Source organism: Carassius gibelio, chromosome A5 (genome assembly GCF_023724105.1).
Source record: "Carassius gibelio isolate Cgi1373 ecotype wild population from Czech Republic chromosome A5, carGib1.2-hapl.c, whole genome shotgun sequence".
Taxonomy (NCBI): Eukaryota; Metazoa; Chordata; class Actinopteri; order Cypriniformes; family Cyprinidae; genus Carassius; species Carassius gibelio.
Window position 1 is genome coordinate 2,558,441 of NC_068375.1, and position 12,324 is coordinate 2,570,764.

Consider the following 12,324-nt stretch of genomic DNA (forward strand, 5'->3'; position numbering starts at 1 on the left):
CAAGGTAAAGATGATTGCAGTGGTGTACAAGCGTCATACAGTAAGCATGTGTGAGTCCATTATAATAATATGTGCATGAGTGCTCTTGACACTCTGATCACACATTGTGGGCCCTATTTTATGATCTAAGCACATGGTCTAAAGCGCATGGTGCAGATGCACTCAGGGCATGTCTGAATCCACTTTTGCTAGTTTAACTATAGTTTAATTATCGCTGGATAGATGAGATATGGCTGCAGACCAGTGCTGTCCTCCTCCTAAGGGCTGGGTTGAGGTTCCTTCTCCTAGTAGACATGGCAGGACTGAAGTCAGGAAAAAACAGCAGTGTGACATTATCCTGTGTATATTTCACTGCGTATGCTTAAGGATTGCCGATCTTTTTTTGCCATCTCATTACACAAACACATAAAAGTACGCGGCCACTCAAAGTAACATTTTTCTTCCGTCACAGAAGCGATGAACCCACTCAATCTCAATATCACGTCCTTTCAGTGAATTTATCCACTCAGAAGGATTCGCTCTGAGGAAGCTGGCTGCATTGGAGCTTTCTGCCCCCTCTGGAAACCCCACTAATCGCAAGTTTTTTCTCCTGTTCCTATCTTCCATGTTCGTCACTTTATCGTTAAGTTATTCTAGCTGCTTTCTCAGGTTCGCAACTGCCCTCCTATCCTCACGTACAGCTGAATGGAAACGACTCAGTCACGTGTCTGTTTTGCCGCGATGGCTAGATTTTCAACATCTGCTTTTAGTTCTTTTACAGAGGTGTTGGTCGCTTGTATGTTCATATGTAGGTCACGCTATGCCGGGGTCAGTACAGAGTCTATTGCATCTCTTACTGTCGAGGCCACAACAGAGTTCAAAGTACTTTTCTGCTCTTTAAGTGCTATCTTGATACCATTAGCAATGGCGCCGTCGAGATCCTCTTTGGTGATGGCAGAATCTTTTAATATTTTCTTTATTGGTGATTACAATGCTCAAATGCATTTGCTATTTAAACAATGCTGCGCAGGACGCGAAAATGAGAACTGCGTTGGGCTGAAACTAGCAAAAACTCTTGCGCTGCTCCTTGTGCCGCATTGCGCTGGATGTATGATAGGGCCCTATATTTATGCACAGCACAGACATTTCCGTACATTCATGATAATGAATGGATCTGTCTACAGTAGTAGATATATGCAATCAGCAGGCGGTGTTTTGGAGTTTTTTTAAGTGTCCTTTTTTGAAAAGACATCTAAATGTATCTTGAATTTGTGTAAAAAAAAAAAAAAAAAAAAAAAAAAAAAATATATATATATATATATATATATATATATATATATATATATATATATATATATATATATATATTATGGCTTTTATAGAATATATTTAATATATTTACATTTCTATTTATTATCTTGCCTTTAGCCTAAACAGCAGGTGTATTTTTCGTCCCAAAAACAACGTTTTTACGTATTCTTCAGTTACTGAAAACTGTTGATTAAATTACCTCGAACAAAACTAAAAATCATTAACAAGACATTTTTTGTCTTAAAATATTTTCTGTAATTGTATTGATTTTCATTAATCTATGAGAAAAATAATATCAACTTTGTATTGTTGCCCATCCGCAGGGAGTTTGTTTGACAGGTTATCTGACGATCAAAACACAGAATCTGACGATTTTATTTTATTTTTTCTTGTCAAACAAACCAGACAGGAGAGTAGATTAGCCACGGTGGACTTGAAGTTGAAAAGCGGTTTGTATTTCAGCGGATGAAATACGTACCTTCTGATGTTCATTCATGTTTATTTAATGCTATAACTAGTAAAGAGAAAGAGAAGATCGGTTTACATGGCTTTAACTAAGGCACTACAGTGATCTGTAACGACACATTTAAGAGCCACAAAACAATATTTATTTAAAAAGCCTGGTCTCATTGTTTATCTGTAAACAATGAGATTATGTATTAATACATAACATTTACAAGCACAAAACATTTTTGTATGTTTTTATTGATACAAAATTGACAATTTATATGTATTTCAATGTTTAAAACTTACAAATCCCTACGTATTTTGAGCTAAAAATGTAAAATATTTACATATCTCTTATATCAGGAAATCTATTTTAATTCAATTTTATAATTTTATCAATAAACTATTTCGATTTTTATACCACTTTTTCTACCCCTTAAACCTAAACCTACCCATTTTATAGCGAATATACATGTTTATCATTTTATCAATAAGAAATTTAGATTTAAGGCCCTTAACCTACCTCCAAACCTTAACCTACCCATTTTATAGTGAATATAAAAGGATATAAAGCGTTATTGACCGAAATATACATGGAAATGGCCATTTCACTAACAATACAGCATCAAAAATATTTTTGTAGTCGCTAATATCACTCCTACATCTGAACCTAAACATTACTATTTCTGTACAGTTCAAGAAAAACATGACAAGACACCTAAATGCAATTACAATCATTTATTTATTGCTAAAATTTTAAAAGCAGTACCAAAAGTCATCCAAATGAAGACGTGTGCTGACCATAACAACCAGACTGCTAAAAATAAATTTAAATAAAGCGGGTGGCACTTTGACTATAACTGAATTTGGGCATGGGTATGTGCTCAGGACAGAACATTTATCAAACATGTGAAGTTTGGATCAGATCGGACTTTGCTAGCCTGAGTTACAGCAACTTCCTGTTTCATGGCGAAACACCAACATTTGTCAGGCCGTCAGGGACACGCCCCTTTACCAAAACTCAAGATCTTCACAGTTTAACATCACAAAGGCCTTAAGGCCTAAGGTACTTGTGATTTTTCTCGTAGCTTTAGGAGCTCGGCAGCATGGGGACCACCCTAGTGTGCACTTGATAATGGATGTAGCACTTTATAACTCCCGGGTTACTTCCGATGGGAGCCCCTGGGAACACGAAACATGAAGGTTTTTAGGCTGAAAGCTAAACTTAGCATTGTTTATTATCACCTACTGTGTTTTTGATGAGCCCTGTTACAAATGTAACCACCATTTTCATGTGGTTTATCTCTTCTGATTTCCATATTTGGTTCTTGAGGACAAAAGCAAAAGCATTTGAGTGATCATCGCGCTCTTCTGCTATGTCTGGATTGATTGTTTGGCAAGAAAGTATGTCAGCTAAATTCAGCAGCTGGAAGTCACGCAGGGTATAGATACAGATGAGTTTACATTAGTACCTGAGGAAATGACTTCTGGTATGAAATATGACTAGACTATATAAGCTCAGCTGTCTTTTTCATAAACACTGGAGCGGTTCATGCAGTGACAAGTGGCACTTTCCATTGCACTTCAATGCCTGTGACTTTTTTCTATTATTAAATACATAAAGGTCTTGACCTTCCTTACTGTATTGTAATCATGCAATGTTATAGTTGTGATATAATCGAGTGAAATTATATTTTATTTGCCGTTTTTAACCGTTAACTTATTTCTCATTGCTTGTGACACCATTAACATCATCAGATTAAAACGGTTTTCTTACACATTTTAGTGTTGATTCGATTCATGAAGCATAGCCATTCAGCTCTGCTTTTGTGTGACAGAGATCATATTATAGCTTTCATTCATATTTTGAATGACTTCTTTGACGTTTCTGTTTTATTGTCATTTTAAAGTTTTAGTAATTTTTACTCCAGTGAAACTAAATGAAAATGAGAAATGTTTCTGACTATCTGAAATGAAATAAGTTCTTTTAAGTGACTTATTTCAGTTCAAATTTGTATTGTTTTATTTTGAATGTTTTTTTTTTTGTGGTTTTGTTAAATTTATCTGCGATAACCTGTTCTGTTATTCTAGAAAGATTATTCATTTATATATTTAAACATTTTGTTTTGATATTTAATGTGTATTGCTAATAAAAAGCGTAATGATACAAACTTTAATTTAGACATGTTGGTAAAAGGGTTGCAAAAAAAATATTATAATAATAATTAATGGATTTAATGTTTAGTTTGACCTCCTGAGGTCGACAACCAGCATTTCTGACGACTCATTTCACTGTTCATTTGCAGAAAAATAAAAGAATATACACTCACTGGAAATCTTATTAGGTATAACTTTCTAGTACCGGTTTTGACCCCCTTATGCCTTCAGGACTGCTTTATATTTCGTGGCATAGGTGCTAGAAACACTCTTCCATATTGATATGCAGTTGCTGAATATTTGTCTCTGCCCAGAAGTTTGGTGCCCCATTCATGGAAAGTGAGCAGGGTTGTAAATGTGTGTGTGTTTGTGTAGACGGTGGAACAAAGAAGCTGCGCAGCACCATCCGGCGGAGCACAGAGACAGGCATCGCGGTGGAGATGAGGAACCGGGTCACACGACAGGGCAGTAAGGACTCAACAGATGGCAGCACCAACAGCAACAGCTCTGATGGGACGTGAGTGTGACCCACCACCTCACACACCCCAAGAGGCTTAGATCTCACAAAACATGTCCACGGTTCAAAATCCAGAGAAAAAATTATCTCATATTTTGAATAGAATCAGCAGAAACCTATTTTTAGCACCACAGCTGTTTAGTTTTATTTAGATCATAAATTACAACTGTATTTTATCATGAGATGATATGATAACATATTTGTTTCACATTAGAGCAGGAAATGTGTTTAATTGCCATGAAAATAATGTCACAATTCAATTATGGTGCAGTACGATTAGGACTGCAGCAACTAACTGATAAAATGTGTAAATAATGAGTAATAATAAAAATAAAAAAAAGGTATAAAATGATTACATTTGTATATACAAACACAAACACACACACACACATATGTATTAGTGCTATAAAATGATTAATTGCATTCAAAATATGAGTTTTTGTTTACATAATGTGTGAGTGTACTGTGTATATTTATTATGCATACATAAATAAATTACATTTTATTAAATTAATTAAAATTTTATTTAAATTAACATAAATACGCACCGTATACAGTATGTATTTTAAAAATATTTCCATGTAAATATTTATATCCATTTACTTTATATGATAGGTAAATATATTTTGTTTATAAACACATTTTTCTTAAATATATGCATGCGTGTGTGTATTTATACATACATAATAAACATACAGAACACACACACATATAATATGTAAACAAAACTGTGTTTTTGGATGCGATTAATCGTGATTAATCGTTTGACAGCATTATATAGATTTATACAAATATTGGATATTTTTCAATCTGATTAAATTGATTAATGAAAGAAATAATCCACAGATGAATCAATTAAACATCCTGTCAAAATCCTATCTAGTTCCAGCCCTATATATGCTCAGATCTTGACATGACTCACTCATCTGTGAGTGTGTGAGGTACTGTCACAGGAAATGATGAAGCAGCACTATATATCGTACTGGTTAGAAACAAACCTGCTTTGTATTGATGAGTTTGATTGATGGCTCATTTCAGCTTCATCTTCCCCCCCACTCGCCTCGGCCCTGAGAGCCAGTTCAGTGACTTCCTGGACGGTCTCGGTCCCGCTCAGATAGTGGGGCGGCAGACATTAGCCACACCGCCGATGGGTAAGATGATGGCCAGAATACACTCAAACACAACAATGACCATCAGCATAAAAGAAAAATCATGTTGCATTTTTATTCTGGATTCAAAATACATAAGATACAAGTTTCTATAGAAATGAAATTTTAGTTGATCTTAAATGGATTCAACAGTACACTTTAAACATACAAAACTAAAAAACAATAGATGTAATTATGAAATTGCATATAAAGATACTTAAGTTCTGCTTATTTGGGTCAGAAGAAGTGCTTTAAAGTTAAGCTGAATAATAATAGATCAAGTATAATGCATTTTTACTGAATTGCAAGTACGATTAAGCGATAGCGTATTTGAAAATATTTAAGTTCAGAAACCGTTAAGTTCATAATTATATTACAATCTTATTTTAGAATTATAATTTATTTAGCATTTTTGTTCTACTGACTGCCAAACATAAAAAAAGCTTTATTCTTCAATTTGGAAATTGACGATCAACTTGAGCACATTGCTATGAGAGGTATAATGTAGTACACTAAATAATCCATGAATATATTACTATGAAGGATTTGTCCAGATATATTTTTTATTGGGGTTTTACCTGTACTTTTGAGCATAGTATATACACAATATAAAATAATATTGTACTGTGCTCTTCTGTTTCACTCCATGGCACTGATAAATTGTAATGTTTTCAAGAGCTCATAGTGGCTGAACTGGAGTGTCTGACTTAGACATAATATGTTTCTAATCTCTTCTTTTATGATCAAACATCAAGACAGAAACTCTCAGGAGTGGAGCTTGTGTCTTGTTCTGTGTCTCCACCTGCTGTTAATGGATCCCATTGCAAGAAGGCTTTCATAAGCGTATGGTTTCCTCTGTGTACTGTAGGTGATGTTTACATCGGTGTGGTGGATAGAGGGGGTCAGTTAGAGGTCGAGATCACACAGGCCCGAGGTCTGACCCCTAAACCAGGCTCAAAGAACATTCCAGGTACACCACCGTTAAAACATGATTCAGTTTGATACTTTTATTCACAATACCTGTTAGCTAAGAACACTGTTTCATCATTGGGTGCTTACTTCTCTGTCAGCAACATATGTAAAGGTTTATGTCCTGGAGAATGGAATGTGTCTCGCTAAGAAGAAAACCAAAGTGGTGAAGAAAACCCTGGATCCAACCTTCCAGCAGTCCCTGATGTTTGACGAGAGCCCGCAGGGGAAAGTGCTGCAGGTATCCAGTCAAAAACACTCCAGCTGTCCTTCTCAAACACACACTTCACAAAACAGCAGACTAGCAGCTAAATACACAGCGCTCCCAAAAAAGGATTTAAGGCCATAAAACGTTTTGACAGTCTCATTCGAAACACAGGAGTGTCTATTGTCTCCTGTTTTACACAATCCATATTTTGTACAGACTTTGTAGAGAAAAATATACTCTTAAAATATTCAATATAATCATACACAAAATAACATGAAAGCCTATATCAGATTCATAAATAACCATATATATATATATGTTACAATATTGATCTAAAATTATTTTGATATTTTATTTTTTAATAGTATTTTATGCTGACCAAAGCTGCATTTATTTGATTAAACTTTGTGTAGAAACAGTAATATAGTGAAATATTATTTGAATTTTAGACAGCTCTTTTCTTTTTTAATATATTTTTCAAATGTAATTTATTTCTGTGATCAGAGCTGAATTTTCAGCATCATTCCTCTGGTCTTCAGTGTCACATGATCCTTCAGATATCAGTCTAATATTATCATTTGCTGCTCAATAAATATTTCTTATTGCTATCAGTGTTGAAAACAATTGTGATGCTTAATATTTTTGTTGGAAGTGTTTTCAAGATTCTTTGATGATCAGAAATTCATAAGCAACATCATTTATTTGAAAGAAATGTTTTGTAACATTATAATGTATATTTACTACACCTTTTGCTGAAAGTGGTCCTTGCTGAAAGTATAATTTCTTATATATATATATATATATATATATATATATATATATATTGCCTTGTTTATTTACTGTTTTATGGCAGAACATTTTAATTATAAATTATAAAACAAAATATGTACTGGTCAAAATTAAGAAAAATACATTGCAACATTTTTAGATGTGTCCAAAAATTAAGCCATTGCCATTGCATCACATAAGAAACTCAAATCAAACCAAGAGCAAATGTTAAAAAATATTTAGGACCACTCTATATTAAACCTCTCCACATACTGATCCTTCATTTGTAACCTCTAACCTCTCCAGGTGATCGTGTGGGGCGATTACGGCCGCATGGACAGCAAGTGTTTCATGGGAATGGCTCAGATCCTCCTGGATGATCTAGACCTGACATCGATGGTGGGCGGCTGGTACAAGCTCTTCCCCACCTCCTCTCTGGCAGACCCCAGCATCGGCCCCCTGACACGCCGACTCTCCCAGTCCTCGCTCGAGAGCGCCACCAGCCCCTCGTGCACCTAGAAACATCCACATCCCCTTCTAAATATGCCTGTCTTCTCTATCTCTACGTGTGTATCTTCATTCAATATACCCCGTCACTGACCCCAAACACATGAACACACACCCTGATAGATAGAGCCAACTCGCCCCGGGGCTGGAACGCTCCTCTTTACCGATACAGATATTAAGAGTTGGATACAAATCAGGCATGACACATAACACACACACACACAAACAGATCCTCGCAGATGGATATGGGTGTAACCAGCAACATGCCGTCATAGGGTTGTGAAAAATCAGTCACGGCTAGTTACATACAGATCCACTGTCTGCAGGTCAACCGATAGGGGCATTTAATAAACCCGCCGAGAAATATTCCTGACAATGTAGCATTCGTGTTGACGTCACGTCACACAGGAAGCAGAGTGGGTTTTCCAAGACTAGTAGTTTCCAGACATTTCTCTATGCCAAACCCGATCAAAAGTTGTATTTTTTAAAAACCAAAGCAATTCTTATTATCTGTAGTGTTATATTATAGAGTATGGATATGTAGCAGAGTCAGTGACTTAGATGAAATGCAAAAAACAAACACGTGTTAGAAAAACTCGTAAGGTGCGGTCATGTTAGCGAGATTTTGCCGGCAAAGGAATCCGTTTTCAGTTGTCGACAGTGTAGCGTCGTATTAAGTCACTGTCATACCAAGAAACTTTTGGCGTGGCAATTTTGTGACCAACACAAAGATTAACGAAACATGCATTGTGACTTTTTCGCCCTTGCGCGAAATGTTTTGCTTTAGAAATGACTGTAATTCGCCTGTAAAATTTCGGTAAATGTGATCGTACCTCTAGACTACATTCATAATTAAACTTATAAAGGGCAGGGCTTTACTCCACATGTTAGGTTATTTATTAGAAATGCACACAATTCCTGTCGCATTAAAGTAGCGTATTCTTTGTTTTCCTTTTAGGAGAGCTGAATAAATAAATAGATAGATCGATGTTTATGTATTTATTGACTGCATTCTGCACGTTAACTCGCAACCCTTGTTGAGCAAAATATGTAAAGTACTATTTTAAGCTTGCCTTTAAAATTACGTAGACTTATAGATGGTAGGTTATTTATTTTGCTAATGTTTCAATCGCACTTTTTGTCTGAACTGAGTTGCAGACGTAATCGAGGGAATTGAGCCCTCTGGAGGAGAACCAACTGTCCTGTTAAACCAGCAACCCTCACACACAGCTGCATTGTGGGATATGCCGAACGGTGTCCGCTGGAAAACAAGAAAACTTTTCTTGTAGCAAGTAGCGAAGCTTTCTGGGAAGTTGAAGCCGCATTAGACTTTACCGCCTCAAGTAGTTTTGGGTTTCTTTCTACCAGCATTTGGAACTGTTAAAGGCCTTTTCCCGTTTCCTGTTACTCTCAGGAGGTCACGCTGAACTACAAAACACACACACGCAACAAGATGAGGACTGGTGATGGGGTCGCTCTCTCAACAGGATCTTGATGCCCAAATCAAATGGTATTCTATAAATTCCTGGACACTTTTTTTTTTTTTTTGGTCTTTCTAACCATTGTGACTATTCCTGTCCAATCAGCAGTCTTCTTTAGCTTCGTCTCTGAAGCTGAGTGGCTCTAGACGGTTTCTTCAGTGGATCTTCGGGGTTATGGAGACTTGTGGAAGGAAAGCAGCACTGTAGGTAAAAAACGAAGTATTCATCTCACTCTTGTCAGCCTCCTAGATTAGATTTCATAGCTTCTCTGAACCTATCAGAGCCGGAGAAGGTCTCATTCATATCATATAATCTGTGTACCAGTTTATTCATGTCAAATCAGTCACATCTTCTGCAGAGGTGATGCCATTTGTGACACTATCAGTAAGAGCCAGAACATTATTCATTTCAAAATTCCCTTATGGATCATTTGCCAAATCATTAAAGACGTTTGTATAATTTAGTCTGTTTAATCTCTCTTGATGGAAGCGCACAAGCACTATTGTTTGATTCTCTGTTTTGCATCACGATGTTGTAGATAGATCTGCTTTTAAAGGCGGATTATGAGACCGTCAGCAAACCATTTAATCTGATTTATCATTTTGAATGCATCAGTGTTTGAAGTATTTTTGTACTGTTTTGTACATGTTTTCTGCCAATGTCACAGCTACACTGGTCAAGATGTACAGCACAATATGACAACATTTATCTGGATGTTCATAAGAAAGTGTGCCTCACATTCCATACTTTCAAAATCTCTTGTTTTTATTATCCTAGGCCATATCATAAGTGCACTTTACAGTACATGAACACATTTCAAAGCATTGGGTAAGATGTAGATACTATAAAATGAATGGTGGGTTCATATAGAGATTTCTCTTTAAATCCTGAGAAACATTTAGTCATTACTTATCCCTTTATTTATCTTTTCTCTGTTCATAAGACAAAGAATCTTTAAGGACAATTTCAAGTTTTATTTTTACGTGATTACAAAATCAGCTGAATCAGAAGACACATTGTGCACACTTAATATATTTGCATTTTAATTGTTTCTGTAAGGTCAAACTTATAAGTTGGACTAAATAATGCGACTTTACACTTTCTTAATTTCACACGAAATTGGCAAAATCTGTATTTTACCCATGCCAGATTGAACATATTTAAAATATTTTACTTTTCAGCCCATCGGTTGTTCAAGCTCGGAGGTTTTGCCTTTAAACATGCAAAAAGAGTTTCTGCTATCTTTCACACGTCTTGCTTCTTTTTTATTTGCACAAGTCTGATTGTGTTGCACCTTTGTCTTTTTCACTAACAGACAAATGTCTGAACATTAAATTAGGAACAAAAAAATGACTCCTTAATTCTAATTCAAGATGAAATTGTATTACTGTACTGAAAACAAATTGTATTTGCAACTGAATGTTTGTCCTTGGTAAACACACATGAAATGACTATTAGATATTGGTATATTTTCTATGTGACTTGGGAATTTGGGATAATATACGTATCCCCTTTACTGTACAGTGAAGTAGTTATAAAATCTTACTGGTCTTGCATTTTTGCAAAGAGTCTGAATGCATGAAAATTTGTACTGTATTGCTCTATTTTTTTTAGGTGTAGTGGATGGATGTAGATTGTTGCAGTCCATAGCTAAACCAAATGCAACATTGACAAAAAAAATAAATAAAAAAATCTAGATTTGCCGCTTCCAGATTTCTGTGGTTCTGATATTTCAACATGGAATGAGAATGATCTGATCTGTTTTGCTCTGACATGAAACCTTTGAGTATGATGTTGTAACTTTCAGAAAAAGTGGCTGGCATCTGGCTTGTTTAAATGCTTGAACTACTTCATGCTTTTATATGCGAGACCCCTTCATGCTTTTCAGTTCATACATGGTGAAGTCTGAAGAGTCGTTCTTGGCAGTTTTATGGCATGTGCAGTTTCGGTGTGAGTGTAAGTGACACCAGCCTGACTGGGGAATGATCTTAATACACTGGATACAGATATCAATATCAATGTGATGTTATGATGTAAGTGTGGGCCAACAATCATAGCGGAAACAGTTGGTTGTGGTGGTCAACCTGGTATTCATCCTTACTTTTTTATTTGCATTTAGAAAGGCACAGTAGATTGTAAAACTGAGAATGAGGTGTAAATTTAAACCTTTTATTTTATGAGATTTCGCTTTGTTGGGTATTGTATGATGTACATAAATTATGTAAATGTCGACAGATTGGTTTAATTTCAAATAGGAATGTAATCCCTTTACATCTTTCTGGGCCAGTTAAAGGAATAGTTCACCAAAAATTAACATTTACTCCCCCTCCAGCCCTAAAAAGTTGTAGATGACTTTTGTTTTTTGGAGATATTTAGCTCACCAATGGATCCTCTGCATTGAATGGGTGCAGTCAGAATGAAAGTCCAAACAGCTGATAAAAACATCACAATAATCCACACACTCCAAGTCCATCATTTAGCATCTTGTGAAGCTGAAAGTTGCATGTTTGTAGGAAACAAATTTTACATTTTAACTTTTAAAATGTAAAATTTGTTTCCTACAAACATGCAACTTTCAGCTTCACAAGATGCTAAATGATGGATTGGAGTGATGTGGATTATTGTGATGTTTTTATCAGCTGTTCGAAATCTGACAGCACCCATTCACTGCGATCCACTGGTGAGCAAGTGATGTAACGTTAAATTAATCCAAAACAGTTCCCATAAAGAAACAAACTCATCTACATCTTGCATGGCCTAAGGCTGAGAAAATTTTAATTTTTGGGTGAACTATTCTTTTAAACCCTTGTGAAGTCTTTTTATGAACCCTTA

At 35.6% G+C, this 12,324-nt stretch overlaps 1 protein-coding gene across 1 annotated transcript; it reads left to right on the forward strand.

Moving 5' to 3' along the window:
• The first annotated feature begins 229 nt into the window (after positions 1-229).
• LOC127988184 (regulating synaptic membrane exocytosis protein 3-like) lies at positions 230-11,203 on the forward strand. The gene is made up of 6 exons (XM_052590807.1): positions 230-341; positions 4,270-4,411; positions 5,450-5,562; positions 6,428-6,529; positions 6,630-6,769; positions 7,811-11,203. The coding sequence occupies exons 1-6, from the start codon at positions 230-232 to the stop codon at positions 8,021-8,023; spliced, it is 822 nt and encodes a 273-aa protein (XP_052446767.1). The 3' UTR covers positions 8,024-11,203.
• Positions 11,204-12,324: the final 1,121 nt, after the last annotated feature.